General features: G+C 44.8%; 1 protein-coding gene across 1 annotated transcript in view; it reads right to left on the bottom strand.

The window, feature by feature from the left end:
• TRPM8 (transient receptor potential cation channel subfamily M member 8) overlaps positions 1–24549 on the bottom strand; it is a 122854-nt gene that overhangs the window by 52320 nt on the left and 45985 nt on the right. The window contains exons 9-14 of the mRNA XM_019554547.1: positions 17375–17477; positions 14903–15021; positions 9295–9585; positions 4326–4421; positions 3856–3985; positions 1154–1299 (exon numbers count right to left, since the gene is read on the bottom strand). Coding sequence (XP_019410092.1) covers positions 1154–1299; positions 3856–3985; positions 4326–4421; positions 9295–9585; positions 14903–15021; positions 17375–17477 — 885 coding nt within the window. The remainder of the gene's footprint in view (positions 1–1153; positions 1300–3855; positions 3986–4325; positions 4422–9294; positions 9586–14902; positions 15022–17374; positions 17478–24549) is intronic.

Consider the following 24549-nt stretch of genomic DNA (forward strand, 5'->3'; position numbering starts at 1 on the left):
CCCTGGTGAGCCAGACAGATTTTCTGGCTCCTTTCCCACTTTTGGCCCAGGTGGCGATGGCCTTTTTCCCCATGTGGGGGTGACCCTGTGTAGGGGTGACTCCATGTGGGGGTGACACCCATTCCTTTTTACTATTATACATCATATCAGTTGATTCAATCAGGGTTTGCCAGGATTTTCTGAATTTTTCTGTGATGGATAACACAAGTTCCTCACCTGTAGTGATGATGTTTGTGGGAAAAGGAAAAAGTTCATACTGTTGCCTATAGTCTTTGTATAGGCCAGTGGTTTGCACAGTGAGCCCTGGGATGTAATTCTTGTGGCATCCCCACAGGGTGTTCTTCCTTGAAGATTTCTGTGCCGCTTCTATGAATTGGTCAGAGTTCTCAGACAATGCTTTGATGGTTTTGACTATAGCATCAAAGTATGCTGAAAAACCTCTCCAGTTTGCCTTATTAAGGCTGAAATGTTGGCAAAATGGTACGGTCATAGGTGTTACTATGGCTTTGATCTGAATGCCAATTGGTCAATGTTGGGAATGTGGGATGAGGTCTAATAGACATTTTATAATACTTAGCCCAATGATAGTGTTGTAGCTGTATGTAAGGTCTGGGTTGTATCCTTGTTTCCAGCAGCTGCAGTGAACAGAACACAAGCAAGGTGATGTACACTTTCTAAAAACAAGCCTCCTATGAACTCCAGCTGCAAATTAAAGCTTATTTCTCATGGTATAATACCTTTGGGCAGATCCCTGCACCTACAGGAACTGATCAATATTTCTGAGCATCAAATCTTCACACAGTTCTTTGCATTCAGGTTATGGCTAGAAAAGAATCAAGCTTACAGCAAGTTATATTTTGCAGCACTGCCAACACGTCAAATGCTCAAGTGTGGGATGATACTACTGTAATTCACACTTGCCAATGGGACAATGTTTGTACTGCTGTGCAATCCTCCTCGAAAACTCTTGATTTCCAGGTGATTGGCGTTTGTGTCATAGGACTGCTTTAATATATTTTTTTGCAAAGTTTTTGCATCAACATAACCTTTCAGAAGGAAATGAATTCAAGACATACATAAAACAAATTCATTTTTGATGATTCAGACTATCTGAGTTACATCTGCCTAAGTCTCTGTTCTTTCTTGTTTTTACCTGGACTCCTGGCTGTGCAATGAACTGTTGATCTTTAGCTTCCACTGCAAGTTCTAGACAACTGCTTCCACCCCAGGCATCACAGGAGTAGGTCAGCAGCTGCTCTGCCAGATCTTCATCACTGCTGTAACACTCAGTGAACAGCTCTAAAAGAATAACAGCCCCAAACAGGAAAAAAAGAAGCCTGCATCAGATATGCTTCTCTCCTGGCCTGATTTCAGTCTGTATTCTAAGTCACAGGTGCATAGATCAGAAGGCAGAAAATCTCATTATTAAGGTTCATTATAATATTAGTTTGACCTTATTTCACACCCTTCAAATTGTATGCGTATTTTGAAAATAACCACAGACACATTAGTTTCATATTTGAACAGGGAAAGAAAAATGCAACATGACTAAGATCAATCTTCGGTTAGCATGACTCAGAACTTTATTTTTGTCCTGTCTTTGTTCAGATGTTTGACTTAAGTGTCTTCACAGTTTTTTGCAAGTAATGTGTAATATAAAATCACCTTTTCCATTTTCACAAATGTGCATGTAATCCTAAGATGCTCATTCGGCTTTATTTTTAAATATTCACCTGACATATGAACTCTGTACATTAATTTAATCTCTGTTCAGAAAAAGAAAATTCAAGCTGATTTGATGCTTGCAGATACATAGCAATGTAAAACTAAGCTGTGAGTTTGCTCCAGGAAGTGAGCAAGTAAAAATGGCACCTTCTCAGTTAACACCTCTGCCCTGTGCATGGGCAAGAAAATATCTGTTTTCTTTCATTAAGGTTTAGATCCAATGACAACAGCAATAAAAAATTAGTCCTTACAGTTTTTGCTGCCTTCAGTAAGAGTAAGCAAACTGGAATATGCTCTTTCTGTGCCAGTAAGCCTATTGTAATAGTTACAGAAGAATCACTGAGTTCAGAAATTACTGGCAGATTCCTGAAACCTGGCCATGTGAAAGTAGTGAAAAACTAAGCTTGGCTTCAAACTTCCAGCATGAGTATCAGGGATGTCAGTTATGAAAATAAATCAACTCTTAGTATGTTAACTGTGAGCACCTGGTAGAGCACTACTGAAATGCAAAGTGTGTAACCTCACAGCTTTAGGGATGTTGGTTGTAGCCATGTTGGTCTAAGATTATAGACTAAAAAGCTTCTTTGGGTAGATGTGGTATCTTTTATTAGACCACCTAAATAGTTGGAAAAATTGTTCTTTGCAACCTTTTGGGCACAAACACCCTTCTTCAGGCATATAGAGAGTCTCGCTGGTGAATTGTGTGCTCACCTGGGTAGAACAGAAGTCAAAATGCAGGTCTGTGAAAATGCAAATGCATGGCAGTGAGGATCAGAGAGGTGGAAGACAATAGGTATGAGGCAGATGTGGGGGAAGGGAAATGTTCAACTGGTGATAGAAGAATGTAGCTGGTAAAGTGCTGGCAGGTTACCTGGGCACATTATAGCATTGGTGTAATATGGATTAACAAGGACCAGTGTTAATCCATTCTGATAACTGTTACACCCACTGGTTGGGTTTTTATTCATCCCTAAATAGTCTCTTAGCTACTGTGGCATTGAAGAAGTAATTAATTACTACAATATTTGTCCAGATTTCACATAAGCCAAAAAAACTGACTGCCTCATTAACAAAACAAGAGGTTACAGTCCAGTATTTCCCTCAGTCAGACTATTGCTTATAACCAGCCCGTGAGGTCATTCCCAGCCCATATGCTCTACATCACATGGACTAGGTAACTAAAAGGATGTTAAAAGGCTATGAAAAGTAAAAGAGATGAGAAATGTAAAACTAAGTAGTCCACCACCAAATATCTACTGAAGCTCTAACATGCTGCCTTACCACTATCACAACACAACTTATCATCTTAGGAAATCAATTTACCCCTACGTTCTTAGCGTTACAAGACCTATAGTTTTATATTAGGGCACCAGACTGCCTTTAGGAGATCTGGGTTCATTTTCCATTCCCACCTTACTACAAGCACATAGGATGCATCTGTAAGTTCATAAAGACATGCCCCGCTTCCTCTTCAGCATTCTTTGTACTGTTCAGGAACTCCTCAGGAGATATTTGCCTGACCCTGTGTTCTCTATTCCAGTTCATATATATACACCTTCTCTCTTCCCCTTAGAGATTCAGGTCAAAATAAGTAGCATATTTTCCATGAACAGTAAGTTGTCTAAAAAATGAAATTTGAGCACCAAAACTGTCCACAAATTCAGGCTGAAGATAAAAACAGAGGGAAATTAAGTGTCAAAGCATTGTTAAATAATTTCAAATCATTTTTATTAATATGCCAATATTTTCAGAACAATGCTTTGTCTAATTCTTGTTTGAAGGGGCACTTTTCATTTTTAAAAATTGTCCTAAATTTAAAAAATAAAAATAAGCAACCTGAAGACTGAGCAGAACATTTTGCATCACAGCAAATGGTGCATTTCAAGTGGACTAAAAATGAAATCTAGATTTTTTGCTTTACTACAAGAACTCAAACACTTTGTTTGATCTGAGCCGATTTAGATCCCTCCTGACCCAAAACAGCAGCAAAAAGTTATGATTTGCCCACCTTTGGTGCTCAATGCAGTAAGAGGCAGTCATTAAAACATGCAATACATTCCACAAAGCTATAGTAAAAAACTTGGCATCTAACGGACACTGCTCAGGTTTTCCAAAATGTGCACAGCTTACCTACTGCTCTAGTCTCATATTCATTGGCCAGCTCCTCAGACTCTCCAGCAGCATTAATATCGTTCTTCACTTTTGCCAAGCTTTTTAGTAGCTTACTGGCACCTAGTGCTGCCAAAGTGCAGCCCCTGGTCTGGAAAAAAAGTACAAAAGCTAAAAAACATGATATTGGGAATTTGTACAAAGTTTTTGGCAAAGCGCGGACAACATTATTTTCCTTCTAGCACAGATTCAAATCATTCACAATTTGTTACATAAGAAAAAGATTTGTAATATTCCTTAAGGACAAACTGATTTGTTCTCTCCCCCTCCCCTTTTTCTTGCAATTTCTGGTGAAGCATGTCACATAATCAGCATTCAAAACAAGAGCACACCAGCCATGCAATGCAAGTATCATCATACTGCTCTGCTAATGTGCTCCACAGACCTGGTCTGGAAAATAACTTCTGGGGAAGTGAAAGAGTATGTCTTACCTGTTCCCAAAGGACTTTGGATAACTCCCTCTTATTCTGAAGAACTGACCAGATAAAGAGAGCTTGCAAAGGGTGTCTTGTGACTGGAGACTCGTCCTGAAAGAATGAAAGGTAGCATCCCTTCACTGATCCTGCCAACTGTTAATCCTTCTAGATCATGGTATATGTATGAGAGGTCACCCAGACCTTTGACACATATGCCTAGGTAGCAGTATAGAGGAGCAGAGGCTGCCCAGTAGACCTGTGCAAAGCACCAAGTATTCGCTTTCAGATTCGGCCAATTCAGAGGGACAGTGATTCGATTTGGTGATTTGAATCACTGTCCTGATTCAATTCGGCTGATTTGGCGCCAATTCAAAGATTCGGCCATAGACCATAATGGGGAATCACTAAAACACCTATAACTTTGTCTTTTTTTTTGTACATTTGGATTAAAACAGCAGGGATGGTAGACCCTTATGAGGGCATGAAGTCTGCCAAGTTCCAAGGAGATAGGTAGGGGGGGGGGGTGAAAGTGCACCTCAAACTATTGAAAGCAAAACTCATATTACTTGTGTGTGTTAAGGCAAAGTGGGATGAAAACAGCAGGAATGGTAGCCCCTCACGCGGGCATGAGGACTGCCAAGTTTCAGGCAGAGTGGTGCAGGGGTTTATGTGAAAGTGCACCTCAAACTATTGAAAGCAAAACTCATATTACTTGTGTGTGTTAAGGCAAAGTGGGATGAAAACAGCAGGAATGGTAGCCCCTCACGCGGGCATGAGGACTGCCAAGTTTCAGGCAGAGTGGTGCAGGGGTTTATGTGAAAGTGCACCTCGAAGTTTTGAAAGAAAATAAAACAAGCAAATAGGTGCAGAGTGAGGAGGGTGGCACTCACTACATCTGCATGCCGAGCTTGGGGAACCCCAGCACTAGGAGGTTCACCTTGAAGAACCCCAGCTGCTCCACCAAACCTGGATCCAAGGAGGTGCGGTGGGGTGTCACAACATCACCAGCAATGCTGAACACCCTCTCTCTTGGAACACTGGTTGGTGGACAGGACAGGTGTTCCTGGGCAACCGTGGCCAGATCCTGCCACACCTGCAGGTTGCCCAATAAGCCAAGGGGTCACAGTGCAGCGGCTGCACGTCCTTGGCAAGATAGGTAGCCACTGAGGCCTCTGTGCTACCTGCCTGATAGTGAGATCTGGTGTCTCTGGACCCCAACATTGTGGGCCCTTGGCCCACATTGGCAGTGGCTGTGGTGGAGGAGATTGCGTTGTACTTGGAGTGCTGGCATGGGAAAGTGATCCCTCTCTTCCACATCCCCCTGCCTCTGCTCTTCTGCCTTCTTGACTCTGTTCACCAGCACCTCCATTCAGTGATCGAGGGTTTTGCTGCTGCAGACACTCCCCTTCACCCTCGGGTCACACATGCCCACCAGCATGTGGCCCGTGCTGGACCGCAATGGATCTAGCCATTTTTTGATGCCATCCTTTAGCTGCTTCACCAGTGCCTGCACCTCTGGTGAAAGCGGCTTGACCCAGCCAGGAACATCAATCTCCTGGAACTTCTCCATTTTATTCTCAAGCTCCTTCACTATGGGGAATCACCTGCCTAAGGAGTGCATCATCAGCACTGAGGCTCTTGTGGCCTTGAGGAATGGCTTGAGGACCATCAAGATCTGGGAGATGGTATCCCACTCCATTTTGTTAAGGGGGCCACTGATCCCAATCTCCCCGAGCAAGGCCATCTCATAGATGGCCTTCTGTTGCTCCACCAGCCTTTCCAGCATCAGGTATGTGGAGTTTCACCTAGTCTCCACATCCTGCATGATTTTGTGCTGTGGGATGCTCAGCTCTGCCTGTTTGTCCTGCAGCATCTTGGCCTCCTTGATGCTCTGGTGGAAGTAGCCCAACACCTTCCTGCATTTCGAAATGACCTGGCTGGTTGTGATGGCACCATCACCGGGATCCCTGTCCCTCTCCAAGGTATCCCTGACTACGAGGTGGAACTTGTGTGCTACATGGACTGCCTTGACCATATTGGCCTCACTACTGGTGACCATGAATCTGCAGGTGAGCTCGCCCTGCCCAACAAGCCAGCCTTGAACCATGTAGTTCATGGCCACCATTATCTCCCTTGCCATGTGAGACTCATCCAGCATCTCTGCTTGAAGGAGAGCGCACCAATGCCCTGACTGATCACACCAGTGTCCTGTGAGGGAGGTAGGCATGATCTCCACCCCAGCTGCTTCAGATGTCCAAGGTGAAGTGCAAGGCTACCTGCACCAAGTACTCCCTGCATGCCTCAAACAGGGAGGGCACCACTGTCCTGCTAAAGATGGTGCATGCGGGCACTTGGTAGGATGGAGCCACGAGCGCTATGAGCTGCCTGAACTCTGGACTCTCAACAAAGGAGAAGGGCTGGCCATCCAGAGCAAACATCTCCCCAATGCTCTGGGTGACCTTGCTCACCTTTGGAATGCACTCTGCTTTGTCTCAGCCGTTTCCCCAGTGATCCAGGGTGGCCTGGCTCTGTTTCTCAGGGACAGGAGCTTTGGAGTGAGAGGGGGGCTTCTTTTTGAGCTGGTGCCAGGCTAAGGAGGAACAAGGGCAAGAGGCTGCTGCCTCCTGAGTTGCCATCGTCACGGTGGCAAAGTGTTTCACTTCCTTGCCCCGGCTGTTCTGCCTTCAGCAGTGCTGGAAGTTAGCATACCTGGGATCATTTGCCACCTCAAAATGATCCCACACTACACTACCCACCCACTTCTGGGTGGAGGGTGGGGATCCTGTCTTATCCCCCTCCTCATCAGGAAGAGGCACAACAACAGAAGGAGCTGAGCCACCTGCCCCCACAACCTCCTCAGAGGTGCTGCTTTCTGGAGAAGGAGACCTGGGTCTAGGGAAACTTTGAGGGGCGCACAAACTCAGATTCCCCCTCACTCCCCAGAATTTCCTTCGCTATGGCCCTGAACTCCTCTGCTTCCAGATCCAGATCCTCTTCTGGCACTGAAAGGCTCATGCTGTGAACTGAAATTGGGGTGAAGAATGTCATGCTGCTGCTGATTTGTGGTGTTAGTGGTAGTGGTGGTGCAGGTGCAGGCACTGCTACCACCTCCTTGCTCCCACTAGCAGCAGAAGAGTCATCAACGCCAGAACAGAGGGTGCATCTATGTTTGGGGTGGGGGGAACTTGCAGCTCTCCCTCTGCCCCCTCTACCTCCCCTGCCAGAAGACCTGGCACCTGCCTTTCCAGCATGCTTCATAATGTTTGGTGTGCTGCAAAGTGTGTGTGTGTGTATGCAATATATGTTGTGCTTTCCTGCACAGTGATGACACACTGTCAGGGAAAACACAGATTTCTTTTTGTGGAGGGAAAAAATCAAGACAGACTAACAAGAACAAATAAGAGGATTCTGGGGGAAGAATAAGTTGGAAGGAATGGATAGGGATAACAATAGGGGTTGTAGGCAAGGGTAAGTAGGAAAGGATTGGATACAGCATACAAGAAGAGAGAATAACTAGCAGCAAGCCAGAGCCTTTCAGGCACTGCTACTCCAAGGGAGAGACAGCTCACAGAAGGCACAGATCACTTCAGACACATCATATACTTGATATATTGTTTCTACATCCCTCTCCTGGAGCACTGTGACTGGAAGGGAACTCAGAGAAAGATCCATCACTGGCCAGTTACAGATGTCCTTCCCCTCCTCTTCCCCCTCCTTCTTCTTAGTTTCTGTTTTCCTGCAAGCCCCTCTCTGAAATGCCAAAATTTTCCGAAATGTTTCGAATGGTATTGTTTCATTTTTGAGATGTTTTGGAGTCTTCCATTTCTTTTTGTATTTGGTATTTTGGGCACTGAAATGGGCCAAAATACCTCTGAAATGAAACAGATGCCAAAGTTTTGTACAGCCCTACTGCACACCATACATACCTCTTTGCTCCACATGGTACACCTCTCCCCACTACATTGTGTGAGCACTTCTGCCCCTTTTCACACTGAGGTGTATAACCCCTCCACACTGTACAGGTCCTCCAAGTCCTTTGGCTGCAGGATCCCTCAACCATACCATAGTGCCCTGCTACACCCCCAGGGGCAGGAAGCACAATCTGGAAGAGGGAAGGGGAACCCAGAGACTCTAGCAGCAGCAGCAGCAGCAGGTGGACTGGAGTGGTGGACGGTGTCCTGACTTACACTGACACATGCACTTTGCTAGCTGCCAGTTGAACAGCCCCATGTTAAATATTTAAACCTGGAACAGATCCTTGGTTCCTTGTCCCATCCTTTCTTCACTGTTCCCGAGTGAATATACAGTTCATTTAACCAACTTCATGCCACTCTTTCTTGTCAGTATTAATCATGGTTGCTTACAGACATAACCTTCCCCCCTTCCCCACAAAAACAGTGCTTCACTTTAAAGTTGGGGCTCCCCCACACTACTGAGCACAGCACGTGCCCAGAAGAGGCATCATGTTAGTTGGACCCAGCTTGTACAACATCTGTATAGGTTAGGTGCTTCAGTGGGGCTTTTGGTGCTTTTACCCAATAGCTGGTTGAATCAGCTATTACGTAAAAGTGCCCAAAAAGCCCTGCTGTGAAGTGCCTGAACTATACAGACACTGCAAAGCTGAGTCGAACTAATGTACTGCTTCATCCTATAAAACATGGTTCTTGTGTGGTTTTTTGGTTTGTTTGATTGGTTGTTATTGGGGTTGGGTTTTTTGGGGGGGTTTTAGTTTGTTTGGGTTTTTTTTTGGGGGGTGGGGTGGGGAGTTCACATCTTTCAACAGCCCATGTGTCAACATAAGTTAGTACAGCCTTAAAGCTGTTCTACCTCAAGTTGGAACAATAAACTGACCCCTAGTTGTTCTGTTCCTACACAATTTATTGCACTTCTTACAAAGAGTGCAAGTTTAGTATTGTGCTGGGAAGAAGCATTTGTTTTTTTCTAACAATGAATGCATGGTTGAACTGGCTTGTCAGTTACTCACTGAGAACTCTATCTCTGTCTCATCCTTGCTGTTCTTATCTTCTCTTTTAAGGACTCTTCGGAAGTCTTCAACCATCTTCCACACGAATGTAAGAAGTGAATCATTGTAGGAGTTCTTAGCAATCTGCAAGTTCTTAAACACCAGGCTGCTGAAGTTGTTGGTATACAGCTCTGTAAGGACCTCATTAGTGAGAAACTTCCTCAAATTCAACCCATTTTCCAGGAAGAGACGGACAAATTTGGGCCTGTCTTTTACTAGGGCCATGAACATGACATCCTGAAGGTCAGCAGACTGGGAGGGGGGTGGAAAAAAAAGCACATATATTAAACAGGAGCCTATATGTCGAGGTCGAACAAAGAGTTGTCTCAAGCAGAAAAAGAGAATTAGTTGATCATGAAAAGTAATTGACTTTGCAAGCCCACAGATTTCCACATCTAACCAATGATCTAGATACAATAGTGCCCTTTTTTTTACCTGGCATAGGCCTCTTGAACCGAGACTGTCAAAGGGGTTAGACAGTGGTTTTATACCATGCACAAATTTAATAGAACAAATCATCAAGACTAATTACATATATAATTTCAGACATGATTTGAACATAAAACACTAATATAAAAAGATTCACTACACAAGTCAAATTATCTTTACCCCTTGGCACAGTTTTGCAAGATCCAGACAAACATACCACATATCAAAAATTATCTTGCTTTAATGGAGTGGTGAGAGAGGGGTTGCCACTCAGGAGCATATATAGGTAAAGTTCTGTAAGTGGTTTTTTTGCATCTGCTCCCACTACCACAGTAAACAAAGTTAAACCAGACCAGTTTACATGACAATGAAACAGCTGTAAAATTAGCATCGGTAGGCCTGTGTGAGTCAGCACCAATCCGATCTGGCTTCATATCTGGCTGCTTCAGATGGCCACGATCCGATCCGGAGCTCTGGACCAGGTTTCCACCTCGATCCATCCAAAGCTTTGGAGCCGCCTCGGAGATCCGGCCCTAGGGTATAATGGGGAATCAATGAAATATCTATAACTTTGTTTTCTGTCTGATTTGGATGAAACTTGCAGGGATGGTAGCCTCTGCTGAGAGCATGAAATCTGCTATGTTTCAAGACAATTGGTACAGGGGTTTGGGGGGAACTCTACCCCAAATTCTTGAAAGCCAAACTCCTGTCATGGCTGTGTGTTACAACACTGGGGGGTGAAAACTGCAGGACTTGTAGCTCTTACTGAGGCCACAAAGTTTGACAAGTTTCAAGGAGATAGGTGCAGGGTTTTGGGGGGAACTGCACCTCAAACTGCAGACAAGCAAACTCATGACATAGATGACACTGTGTGTGTTAAGGCACAGTGGGTTGACAGCTGCAGGGATGGTAGCCCCTGCTGTGACGCCTGCCAGCTGTGGAGGAGATCACTGCAGTGGGGCTCTGGGGCCCTGCACCCCTCGCTGCTGACAGACAAAACTCCTGCCAAGACTGTCTCTATCTTGGGGCAGTTGATTGTCTGTATTGAGTCTTTCCTCTCCTTAGCCTGGTTCTGTAGGTGCTAATCGATGCTCGTTAAGTCGTTATGTAGTAGCTAGCTCCCCTGCATTGAGCTGGTCCCCAAGTCCCTGGTCCCTGAGTGAATCATGAGTGATTGGTTGGTAACTGGGAACTCAGCAGCGTAGCAGCCAGGCCTGCAGCAGTGTTGCCCCTCCCTGCCCACAGACCCACACAGTCAGTCCCACAAGCACCCATGGCACCAGTTCCCCCCAAACATCTGCACCAATCTTCTTGAAACACTGAGGCCACAAAGCCTGCTGAAAGAGATACCACGCCTGCAGTTTTGACCCCCTTGTGTTGTAACACATAGATGTGACAGGAGTTTTGCTTTCAAGAATTTGGGGTACAGTTGCCCCAAAGCCCCTGCACTGATCTTCTTGAAACTTGGCAGGCTTTGCAGCCTCAGAAGAGGCTACCACCCCTGCAGTTTTCACCCTAATATGTTGTTACACCTAGACATGAGATGAGTTTTGCTTTCAAGAATTTGGGGTGCTGTTACCCCCCAAACCCCTGTACCAATCTCCTTGAAACTTGGCAGACTTTATTCTCTCTGCAGAGTCTACCACCCCTGAAAATTTCATCCAAATCAGACAAAAAACAACAAAGTAATAGGTATTTTATTGTTTCCCCATTATACCCTGCGGCTGGATCTCAGAGGTGGCTTCGAGGCAGCTCCAAACCGCTTTGGGAAGCTGAATGAGGCCAGCGCTTCAACCCCAATGTGCTGTTTCGGACCCCAAAGCATCCAAAGCTTCTCTGGATCTGAAGCTCGGTCTGAAGCCTTGCACAGCCCTATTGGTTAGCTTCCACTTACTCCAGAACAGAGCACATACAAAACGGGTAAAACAGATCAGCTTGAAACCTAGTAGGTCACCTCCTCTTCTTTACAATCAAAATAACTGTTTCATCTTTCCATACCTACACATTACCCGACCATCATTCCTTGCCCCTATACCAAACCAGTTAAACCAGCATCTGCGAGAAAAAAAGCAAGTTCAGTTCTTCAATTACACCACCGGTACCCATTCCATAAACAGGTCCCATCAGGAGGTACCTAAAGATATTTTCAGATTCCCTTAACTGTTAAGGCTTTTGCTTTTTTTTTTTTTTTTTTTAATTTATAGAGTCACAACTGGGCAACCAGCAACAACAGACAGAGGGAGGGGGAAGGGACAGGTTTGTTGGATACTTCCATCTCTCTTCTGTTGGTCATATTTTATCACTGACACATAATTAGACATGCACAGTAATACTATGGCACTTTGCTTGTGATCTACACTTCCTTAAGAAGCCAGCTGACTTCCAAAGAAAGCTGTGATTAGGAATTTATCCATTAAAATAAGGTGACTGCTGTGTTAAATAAGCATGATCTATTACCTACAGCAATATTCTACTTTAAACCCCACTGTTACGGTGACAATATTTGGATCTTGGGGAGCACTGGATTTGCAGCTGAATAAAAGGCAATATATTACCTATGGCTTAGCAAAAGCTGCTAACCACAAGGCAGAATGATATCTAAGCCAGCCATTTGCTTATGCTAAGTAACCAACTTAACTGTGTCAACCATTTTCTGAGAAAAAGCAGCTTATGAGTGTGTAAATCTGTGTGCTGTGAATGAAGTGAAGCTTTAGGAATGTGGAAGATGGCACAAATTGGGACAGAAAAACAGACTGGAATGTGACAAACAACACATAATTGGTAACAGAATCCAAAATAAACATATGTGAAAAGGTGAATGATGATTGGTGAAGAAGCCTCCAGAAGCTTCCAGGTTTTGGTCAAAGTCCACCTATTGACCAAAGAAGTGAAGTCAAGGTCTTAGACATGCACTCATAGCAAAAAGACATGTAAATGAGTGAAATGCATAGGCAGTTCCATAGTAATAAAGTAAACAGAGGAGGAGCTTGAGATAGGAGGAGATGGGTGGAACAAAGGAGGAGCGAGGATGAAATAAATGGCAATGAGCATGAATCAAGGTGTATAAAATGTGAAAAGAACTATTGCTCACTGCAGGTCCCAGGTTTGTTAGTTTTTTGGGACCTCTGCCTGAAGCTGTCTCCATTCTGAATAAAGCTGTTACAAACAATGTGTGCAAGTAGTGTTTGTTCCCTGCTTGCTCTGGCTAATGAGTAGCAGGACCCATGACTGATTGAATTGTCACCTCCCTAGTCGCTGGGCACCACATAAAGTCAGGGTCTAACACCCACCTTCCCTTATAAACACAAAACCCAATAATATGAAGACAGAACAGAACTTACTGCTTTTCAGCTACACTGACTATGATGATAATTTTTTAGGCTGACTCTTTCCCAGCAGCTATATCTAATCCTTATCTGTTTTTAACTTCTATGTGCATTTAAGCTGACAAAAGGAGTTCAACCGACCCCCTTTGAGAAGGAGACATGGTGTTTGGCCAGTAATTACATGAGAGAAAAAACTGGCATCACCTTAGAGTTATGTATATTGCTACAAAGTGCCCAACTGAGAGGTCCAGGGATCCATGTTTGATATAATTAGGTGATTCAGTCTTTCAAGCCTTAACTTCTGCCCAAACATTAAAAGAGAACATTACGGTCTCCCACAACATTTTTGAAAGCAAGCAAAGTATGGGTTGGATGAATGGACCACAAAATGGACAGAAAACTGGCTGAATTATAAAGCAAAAAGGGTAGTAATTGATGGCCCAATGTGTAGTTGACAGCTAGTATTAAGTGGAGTGCCCCAAGGATCAGTCCTGGTTTTTGTTCAATATCTTCATGAATGATCTGGAAGACAGAATGAAGTGTATCCTCAGCAAGGTTGCAGATGACACCAAACTAGGGGAAGTAGTAGCTATGTTGGAGAGTAGAGCTAGGTTTCAGAGTGACCTAGACAAACTGGAGGATTGGACCAAAATAAATCTCAAGAAGTTCAACAGGGACAAGTGCAAAGTCCTGCACTTAGGCCGGAACAATCTCATGGACTGGTACAGGCTGAGGACTGACTGGCTGGGCAGCAGCTCTGCAGAAAAGGACCTGAGGGTTACAGTGGACAATAAGCTGGGTATGAGGCAAAAGTGTGCCCTTGTTGCAAAGAAAGCCAACAGCATACTGGGCTACATTAGTAGAAGCACTGCCAACAGATGGAGGAAAGTGATTCTTCCCCTCTAGCTGGCACTGGTGAGGCCACATTCAGAGTAGTGTGTCCAGTTTGGGGCCCCTCACTACAGAATGGATATGGAAAAATTGGATACAGTCCAATGGAGGACAACATAAAATGGTTAGAGGGCTGGGGCACATGACTTATGAGGAGAGCTGAGGGAACTGGATTTATTTTGTCTGGAGAAGAGAAGACTAAGGGAGGATTCACTAATAGCTTTCAACTACCTTATGGTGGTTGCTACACTATTCTCAAATAGGATGGAGCTACACTGTTCTCAGTGATGGCAGATAACAGAACAAGAAACAATGGTCTCAAGATGCAGCAAGGGAATTTTAGGTTAGATACAAGGGAAAAACTCTCTCACTAGGAGGGTAGTAACACACTGAAACAGGTTACTCATACAGGTTGTGGAATCTCCATCCTCAAAGGTTTTTAAGACCTGGGTAGACAAAGCTTTGACTGGGATGATCTAGTTGGGGATGGGCCTGCTCTGAGCAGAGGGCCAGACTAGATAACCTCCTGAGGCTCCTTCCAACCCTAATTTTCCATGATTCTAACTTTGTTCAATACAGAAGTTATCATTGTGGCACACAAGAAACTGGACCAAAGACCACCATGTCACAAAAATGAAACATGTCAGATATATTATTCAGGTTATTGGACTGTTTCAGTTCAGATCAAGATAAAGAGTGACCTTAATCAATATCAGAGTATGCGTGCCTGATAAGTTAGTGTAGTCCAAGTCTGGAAAGCATTGGCATGCATTTTCCTTGCATCAAACTAAGCTGAAATGGAAGCACTTGCTTACCAGAATCAGAATTGTGTTATATGGGTACACTGTGCCCTTAAAATAGCCAGTCCTCTTATTTTCACTTTCCCCACCCCTGCAGGCTGTGTCAAGGCATGCTATTTTTACCTCCCAATGTCGGTCATTGGTGAAGATCTCATCATTGGCCAGGTCCAGCTGGTTCCACTCAAGAAGCAACTTGAGCTGCCCATTCCAGTTATCTTTATCATGTTCATTGGTGCTGAAGGCTGTAGGAGGACAGGGTAGCTAGGTAAGGACTAGACTGAAAAGAGCCTTGCTATACTTTCTCTCATCCCTACCCTCCACCCAATCCCAGGCACAAAACCCCCCACCACTAACAACAACAAATAGCCCTTATTAAACAGATTATCCTAGACTCATTTACCATCTTCATGGGTACACTCACTCCACATGTATTGGTAGTCCCTAGGGGACCTCTGATACCATGCACAGACTGGAGGAGTCTTGCCTCTTGGGCTCCATGACCTCCAAATACCCCAAGTGAACTTGGTGTTCCATCTGAAGAAAAGGTTGCACAAAGTCTGGGAAATGGAATAGGGATCAAGGAATGGAACAACCGCACCTCAGACTTTAACTTCCTGATGACCCACCAGGTAAGTTAATATAGCTCTGAGCTCCCCTGAATCCCATCCTAGCAGTGCTGCTAAGATTAGTCCATGAAGACTGAGCTGGGGTGGTCTTCCCCAAGGAACTCAAAGATCTTGATCCTCTACCATGAAATCAAGTCCTCCCCAGAACCCCTAAAAGAAACTGGTAGCAGATAAATTTAGTGAACTTCATAGACAGTCACATTCTCAGTTAGGACAGGTATAAACCGGGAAATCATTGGAATAACTAGAGTATCTGAAAACAGAAATTGATCCTTGAAACAAATTACTGCAGTGATTAAATGGACTTTGCAAGTAAGAATACAGGAAAGAGGAAGTGCTATGAATTCAGTAAGCATTAGCATTAGAAATTAAACTGTTAATTGTTTATTGTAATATCAGTGATAAGTCAGAGCATCTGCATCTGATGCTTTAAAGCCTTTATAGAATTGATTACTTAACTTGTGGTCTAAAACATATCTACTATAGTACAGTAGAAGAAGAAACTTTGTGTTGGTTTCTGAACCATTTCCTTTTCTGTTCCAGGAACAAAATATTATTGCAAAAAATGTTCTCTATGAGTTGAGAGTATCAAAGCATTGGTAAATTTTATTGTTTGATATTTGAGCTGGATTTAGATTGCTTCTAGATTTTAAAGTTGTGTGACATAACAGTACTCTGACTTATTTCAACATCAGAGTCAAATTTTGCACTCTCAGAATTTCAGTGAAATGTTATCCATTTCACCAAACATAATATGACTAACATGGGACATGAGAAAAACATTTACACTGATGTTTCCTCACATATACCCATGGGCTGATCTAGAATTTTGAAAAGGTGGGTACAGATGGTGAGGTGCATCATTATTTATGGAACAACACATATTTTTCTCCAGTTAAAAATAAACTAGAAGCTTTACTAACATTCTAGGGGCCTATGGCTGTATTGAAGCAAAAACAAACATAACTTAATTGGAATGAGTTCAAAACAGTCAGCAGAGCTATGAAATAGGAGCTTCAACACCAGGAGCAGCTAACAGACAGTGGGATTGCAGAACAAAGGATAGCTTGGTTGGTGGAACATCATTAAAAAGAAGAGAGGGTCACTAATACCGGTGGAACAAAGAGTTTAGAAGGGACAGAGCAGATTATAATGAGGCATGAAAACAAGCGACTCCCTCAGCACCACATGACTGGAAGTGCTGCTGCCACTGCCAGGCAGCTGGTTTAAAACTTTGGGTGGAGCAGGACACAAAAAGTGTGGGTGGGTGCAAGTGCACCAGTACACCCCTGACCTGGATCTGTCCCTGTATATGGCACATTCTCCAACTTTTCATGCATTTATCTCCCATTACCCTCAGTGACAATTCCAACAGGCATTTTAAAAGGGATTAAATTAGGGCCTCATGTACTATAAAACAGGTGCCAAATTTCCTTAAGACTCCTTCTCCTTTGAGAATCCCATCCCAGCTTCCATTCAGATATCCAACAAAAGACGCCCACATGTTACAAATCAGATTAATTTGGGGGGTGGGTTTTCTATTTTAAATCTCTGGAAAACCTCCCACAATTATACCTTGCAAAGCAGATTAAAAAGGTAGTAGATCTACAGGTGTGTTAAAATATTTCTTCCCAAAGCATAACTCCAACTAACAACCACTGTTCAGCATGCTGGTACCTGAACCCTGAAATGTAACAGCACACCTTAGAGTGCATCAAGTTTGAAATCCCACCAACAACCAGTTCTCATGACTATAGGGGTGTTACAAAGTGATCTGATACTGAGAGACAAAGTAATGCTGTTATGCCCAATGAACTGCAATACTGAGAAACTAAGTAATTTGTCCCAAGTGTTGAACCCAAATGTCCATTATCCTAAAATGACTGGTCCAACTACCATACTATCTTTCCTTTAGCCACTTAAAAGCAAAGCAAAATTAAAATGGAAAAAGGATGAGAGAAGCACTCACCTTTATATAGAGCAAATGAAATGGCATTGCTCACAATTTCATCTCCTGCTTCTTCTATTTTAATAACAGTAAGCAAGTGTGGGTTTTCAAGGACTTCCTTGGTCTACAAGAAACATCAGGTATAAAGTTATGTTGGGATTTGTCAGTTCATTTAATAGTTTTATAGAGATTTCATAGATTTCTAGAGTCGAAAGGGACCTGGTAGATCATTGGGTCCGACCCCCAACATTTGCTAATGTCTCTTTCAGAAATTCTGTATCACAGAGCTGTTTCTCTTGGGTTCTCTTCCCTTACACGTGGTTAAATTTTACCTCCGACTACAAGGACTCATTGAGAGAAGAACCTGCCTGACTAACTTGGTTTCCTTTTACAATGAGGTCACAAAGTACCTGGATGAGGGCATCAAGGTGGATGTCATCTTCTTGGACTTTAAGAAGGCCTCTGACACTGTTTCTCACCACATTCTCTTAAAAAAACTAGGTGACTGCGGCATTGATGTTTACACAGTCAGATGGGTGGCAAAATGGCTAGAGAATCACACCCAGAGAGTGGCAGTGGACAGGTCGTTTGACTGGAGGGATGTGGGCAATGGAGTCGCCAGAGGCTCGGTCCTGGGGCCTGTGCTGTTCAACATCTTTAACAGCAATCTGGATGTGGGTGTGGAAAGCACACTGTCCAAGTTCGTTGACGACACCAAGATGTGGAGCCAGGTGGGCACGAGGGAGGGAAAGGACAGAATCCAGCTAGATCTAGACAGACTACAGAGGTGGGAGGATGAGAATAGGATGGAATTCAACACAGAGAAGTGTAAGGTGCTGCATCTAGGGAGAAGGAACCAGCAACACACCTGTAGGCTGGGGAACACCCTTCTTGTCAACACAGTGGCAGAAAGGGATCTTGGAGTCATTGTTGACTCCAGGATGAACATGAGCCACCAATGCGAGGAAGCAGTCAGTAAGGCTAACTGCACCTTGGCGTGCATCTACAGATGCATCACAAGCACATCCAGGGAGGTGATCCTTCCCCTCTATGTGGCATTGGTGAGGCCGCAGTTGGAGTACTGCATCCAGTTCTGGGCACTGAACTTCAACAGGGATGTGGCTAGCATTGAAAGAGTCAAGAGGAGGGCCACTCACATGGTCAAGAGGCAATGGGTCAGGCCCTACGAAGAAAGACTAAAGGTCCTGAATTTATTCAGCCTCCACAAGAGAAGGCTCAGAGGGGATCTGGTGGCTGTTTACAAACTCACCAGGGGGAACAAATGGAAATTGGGTGAGGCTCTGTTCCCCCGGCACCACCGGGGGTTACTAGGAATAATGGCCACAAATTGTTAGAGAGAAGGTTGAGGCTGGACATCAGGAGACATTACTACATGATTAGGGCTGCCAGGCTCTGGAATGGACTCCCAAGTGAGGTGGTGCTCTCTCCTACCTTAGGGGTCTTCAACAGGAGGCTGGATAGATATTTGACTGGGATGTTATGATCCCAGCACTCATTCCTGCCCAGGGCAGGGAGTCATACCTGATGATCTGTTTAGGTCCCTTCCAACCCTAAGAACTATACTATATTAAAAGAATATAAAATAAAAATTCCAGCTACCTATTTCTCACAAAGTTACACTAGTGTAAGTTCAAAACATATTATGACACATTATCTTTTAAACATGGCAATGTGTTGTCATTCTTTCCCATGGAAAAAAAATTAGACACAGTCTCACCAATTAGAAATTACCAATAAACTCAGATAGCTGCAATGCCAGTTCTAAGAAATACCTAGATATTTATGATATTGCTAATGCAAAGCTTTTCCTTGCCTTTTTCTCGGCCTAAAAACTTAAGCCATGTTCTCTCATTGGGCTTTACAACATTTTCTTCCTGCTGACAAGTTGAAAATGTAGAATAGATGGTGATTATTTTTTTAATTTACTTTTTCAGTCCTTTAAAGAACCAAAAAAAACCCCACTACCACTTGGAAACAGCACCAGGTGAACCAAAGACATGAAAAGATCCTGAATTGCATTTCAAACGATCTTCAAATACATGGATGTTTGAATTTTCAGGTTTGGTTCAAAATATAAGGGGTCTTGTGTAAAGACAAGTTTAATTTGCAGCTCCTTATTTGTCCACATCTGGTCTGGGGTTTGTCTGAGACCAATTTTTTTATTAAACTTTAAACTACAGATCAGGTTTGATTTCATTCTGGATATACATGTAGTTTGGTTTCTTACCCATAGGACAGATGCTATTTCTTCCTAGTTATTTAGACGTTTATAGGCATTTATACACATGCTCCAGGAGTGGTGGGGAGAGGGGCACTTTAATTAGAGCAGCTCTCAGAGTTGAACGAACTTTAGTTAAAGTGCCCCCAATGCCATTTTTCAGTGTGGGGACGCTGATATACGAGACCATGGAGTCTCATATAGTGTGGATGTGTATAGGCGCTCCATGAGACTATCAGTTCCCTTGTTTCTCAACAACTCCTGAATGAGGGAGAATGGGATCAGGAACAAATCAAAGCTTATCAGAGCTCCCATCTATGGGATGTAGGGTAACCACCTATCCCTAATTGGGCAGGACAGTCCTGAAATGTGACCATCAAGTCCTGGTCCCAGGCTGAACAACTCTGGGACAGCACTTGTCCTGGATTCTTAGTATTGTGCAGGGATTCAGGTCTTCCATTTGCTACAGAAAAATGTGGGAAATGGCAAGTTTCCCCTTGCAGGCTGGCACAGTTCCAACCTACAAGGTGCTGTTTGGGCATGGGGCGTGGGATGCAGGGGACACCACATGCATGTGTGCGTGCACACACATGCACATGGCCAGCAAGACAGCCCCAGGCAGTGATGGAGAGCAGCTCCCTATAGGTAAGTCGTTGGGGGAGAGGAGAGGGGAGGAAGGGGCATAGGGGTGGGGGGGCGGAGATTGAGGCCCTCATGGTGAGGGAGGGAGTGGGGAAGGGGCTGGAGGTGCTGCTCAGGCAGGGCAAGACTGGGGTCCAGGGTCTGGAGTTGAAGTAGGAATGTACAGCTACAGGGCCCAGCCAGGGAGCAGACCATGGGCAGCTCATCCAGGGGACCGCGTGCACTCCTGGGGAGAAGCTGTTGCAGAGCTCCCAGAGGCAGCAGCACCAAGCCTCTCCGCCCTCTTGTGCAGGGTCCCATCTGCTGGCCCGCAGAAACTCCCAGGGAAAGGGCAGCACAGTGGGGAGCCCTGAGCCCCGGAGCAGATAGCCTGCATCCTCCGCTGTTCTGTTCAGCTCTGCTCTGGCCGTGCCACCGGGTGGGGGGAGGGAGGTGGGCATGTGTCCTGCCATTCCATTTTGAAAAGGTGGTCACCCTAATGGAGTGGTATTTCACAGCTTGATCCAACAAAAAAGAGTATTACAAGCATTTGACAGAGGTCACTGTTGGAGAAGATGTCACACAAGATGACAGTTAGTTTGTTCTGTCATATCATGAAATGCATAAATCACTGGATATATCTTTTGCAGAATAATCATCTCACACAGCAATCTGTTACATACATATATACTTGTCTAGTTATCAGTGCATGTCCAGAAGAGCAGAAAACAGTAAGTGATATCCTATAATCACTGCAAGAGTAAAAGGTAGAAGTTTTGAGGCCTAGACTGAACTCCCAGGTCTTTAAAAACATGTAATGGTATAGTTATTAAAAAAGAAAAACCTAAGATGAAAAACAAGCTGAAATGGACAGAAGGTAATGGAATATTTTCATGAATTTAACATTAAGAATATTAGCGGATGTTCTAAAAAGCAATCTTTCCCCACCAGGACCATCATGGCCATAAGATAATTGACCAGAAGAAAGAAAAGAGACAGACCCTGAGATGGAGCATTGGACAGGTAATTAAAAAAGCTGATTACCCTACACTAATGGCTCCTTCATTGAGTCTGAGTGCTATTATGAAGTAAAATTTCTAAAAATAACAAATCGCTAAGATTTCATGAACTCCATTTTGCCAGCTGCTGCTAAGAAGAACAGAAAAAGAGCTGAAACAGATTGAACTGTAGGTTAGCAATGAAAAGGAAATCAAAAAGTTATTCTCAAGCTGGTGCCAAGTATTGTTGGAGGCAAGCATAAGCCATGTACACTGTACCACAGTGGCCTCTAGTTCTCTAGTGCTACCTCTCTTCTGTTATGGGACAAAGCTAAGAATAAATCTTCTATAGTTCTACTGTTCTTCTATTGTTCTAAGAATAAAAGTTCTGCTGTTAAATCTTCACCTGGCCCCCAAGTATAGTATAGGTGGGATGAAGCATTCTGTTGTGCTGTGCCATCACAAAAAATGATGTGGGAATATACTGAGGCAGTGGAAAACTGGTCAGTGTGCAAACAACAACACTGCTCAATTACATTCTCCAGTCAGGAATTGGAAAGGGAGCTTGCCCACAGCACAATTAAAGCTGAAGTGATGGTTTATTAGGGAGAAAAGAAAGTGAAGAAACTGCAGCAATGCTGAAGTCCTCGAAGTCAGTTTCTTGCAAGACAAAACACTGTGGAAAGATATATAAATGACATTTTATCACCATGTATTCAAGTGAGATCTGACAGTTAGGTGAATCCTTGTCACTTACTCCAGGTTTCTTTCCAATTCTTCACCTATGTCAAAGATAGGGGTGGATCCAGAGAGGGTGCATTGGTGTGACTGCACCCTCATTTCTGATCCTGAAATGGATCCAGATTCCAGGGTTTTGGGGGTGGGGTCAGTAGCAGCAATTGGTGCTATAGCAGTGATTGCACCCCCCTCCCCACCTCTGACTTCCCCCACTGGGATGGGCAGATCATGCCAGAGGATCAACAGCTGGAGACTTTTATAAGTCTATGACTTCAGGAGGGTGGACTTCAATGAGGTAAGGAGAATAGCTGGGGAGGCACTAAGGTCCCAGAAGGGAGAGGAGTCAGGTGTCCAAGAAGAGTAGTCGTTCCCCAAGGAGACGATACTCCAAGCCCGAAGGGAGGTAATTCCAACATGGATCGAAGTAGGCGAGAGGGCACAAAAGCCCCATGGCTCACCAAAAGCATATGGGAACATCTCAAAGCTAAAAAGGAGGTGTACACCCAATGGAAGGGAGAGGTCATCACCAGGGAGGACTATACCTCGGTTGCTCGGGGATGCAGAGGGGCAGTCAGGAAGGCCAAGGCGGAGATGGAACTGGAACTCATTTCCCAGATCAAGGACAACAGGAAGTCCTTTTTTTAAATACACAGGGGGTAAAAAGAAGGTATCGGGTAATGTGGGGCCTCTGCAAGGCATGCTAGGAAATCTAGTCGTTGCACCAGACAAGAAAGCTAACCTATTTAACAATTTCTTTGCCTTTTTTCTGAGCAGGGACTGGGTCACCCCCCCCAACTGGGACCCCTGTAGGCCCCAGGGGAGGTGCTCCCAGGCCTAGCATCAGCGAGGACCTAGTCAGGGAACTTCTGGAGGAACTGGACGTATTTAAATCAGCTGGTCCTAATGATCTCCACCCCAGAGTGCTGAGGGAATTAGAAGAGGTCATTGCAGGATCAGTGGCACAGCTTTACGAGCACCCATCGTGTTCTGGTGTGGTGCCAGAGGACTGGAAGAGGGCCAAGGTGGTTCCCATCTTCAAAAAAGGGAGGAAGGAGAACCCAGGAAACTATAGGCCAGTTAGTCTTACCTCGATCCTGGGTAACCTTTTTGAGAGAATTATCCTGGCGCATGTCCATGAGGTGCCAGCAGGGGAGATTATCCTTAGGGGCAACCAACATGGGTTCATTAGAGGTAGGTCCTGTCAGACCAACCTAGTGGCCTTCTACAACTAGGTCACAAAATCCTTAGATGCAGGTGTAGCAGTGGACATAGTATTTCTGGACTTTAGGAAGGCCTTCAACATGGTCTCTCACCCCATTCTCATTAAAAAAACTAGGGGACTGTGGCATCAACACCTACACAGTCAACTGGCTGGAGGGTCACACCTAGAGAGTGATGGTGGATGGGTCCTATTTGACCTGGAGGGATGTGGGCAGTGGGGTTCCACAGGGCTTGGTCGTTGGGCCTGCACTGTTCAACATCTTCATCAGCGACTTGGACAAGGGGATAAAAAGCACCCTGTTCAAATTCACAGATGACACTAAGAAGTAGGGGGAAGTGGGCACACTAGAAGGAAAGAATATGTTGCAATCAGACCTAGACAGGTTACAGGTGTGGGTGGATAAGAACAGGATGGGCTTCAACACTGACAAGTGCAAGGTGATGCACCTGGGGGGGGAAGAACCAGCAGCATACCTACAGGCTGGGGAACTCCCTTCTCTTCAGTGCAGAGGCAGAAAAGGATCTTGGAGTCATTATTGATGCCAAGATGAACATGGGCCAACAGTGTGGGGATGCAGTCAGGAAGGCCAACTGTACCTTGTCATGCATCTACAGATGCATCTCAAGCAGGTCCAAGCTGGTCATCCTCCCGCTCTATGCAGCACTGGTCAGGCCGCGGCTGGAGTACTGCGTCCAGTTCTGGGCGCCGCACTTCAGGAGGGATGTGGACATCATGAAGAGGGTTCAGAGGAGGGCCACTTACATGATCGGGAGCAGCAGGGCAGGCCCTACGAAGACAGGCTAAAGGACCTGAACCTGTTCAGCCTCCACAAGAGAAGGCTGAGGGGGGATCTAGTGGCCATTTACAAAGTAGTCAGAGGGGACCAGCAGGCATTGGTGGGGGAGTCCCTGTTCCCCCGAGCACTACCAGGAGTGACTAGAAATAACACAGTCACAAGCTGGCAGAAGGTAGATTTAGGCTAGACATCAGGAGGTGCTACTTCATTGTCAGGGCAGCTAGCATCTGGAACCAACTTCCAAGAGAAGTGGTGCTGGCTCCTACCCTGGGGGTCTTTAAGAGGAGTCTGGATGAACATCTTGCCGGGGTCGTTTGACCCCAGTACTCTTTCCTGCCATGGCAGGGGGTCAGACTACCTGGAGGGCTTAGATGTGTCTAAGTCAGTGGGCTCAGATGACCTTCATCCGCAGGTGCTGAGGGAATTGGCTGGTGTCATTGTGGAGCCATTGGGACGGCTGTTTGAGGACTCCTGGTGCTCGGGCCAAGTCCCTGAGGACTGGAAAAGGGCCAATGTGGTCCCTATTTTCAAGAAGGGGAGGAAGGAAGAGCCTGGCAACTACAGGCCAGTCAGCCTCACTTC

Source organism: Crocodylus porosus, unplaced genomic scaffold, assembly GCF_001723895.1.
Source record: "Crocodylus porosus isolate Cpor-Errol unplaced genomic scaffold, CroPor_comp1, whole genome shotgun sequence".
Taxonomy (NCBI): Eukaryota; Metazoa; Chordata; order Crocodylia; family Crocodylidae; genus Crocodylus; species Crocodylus porosus.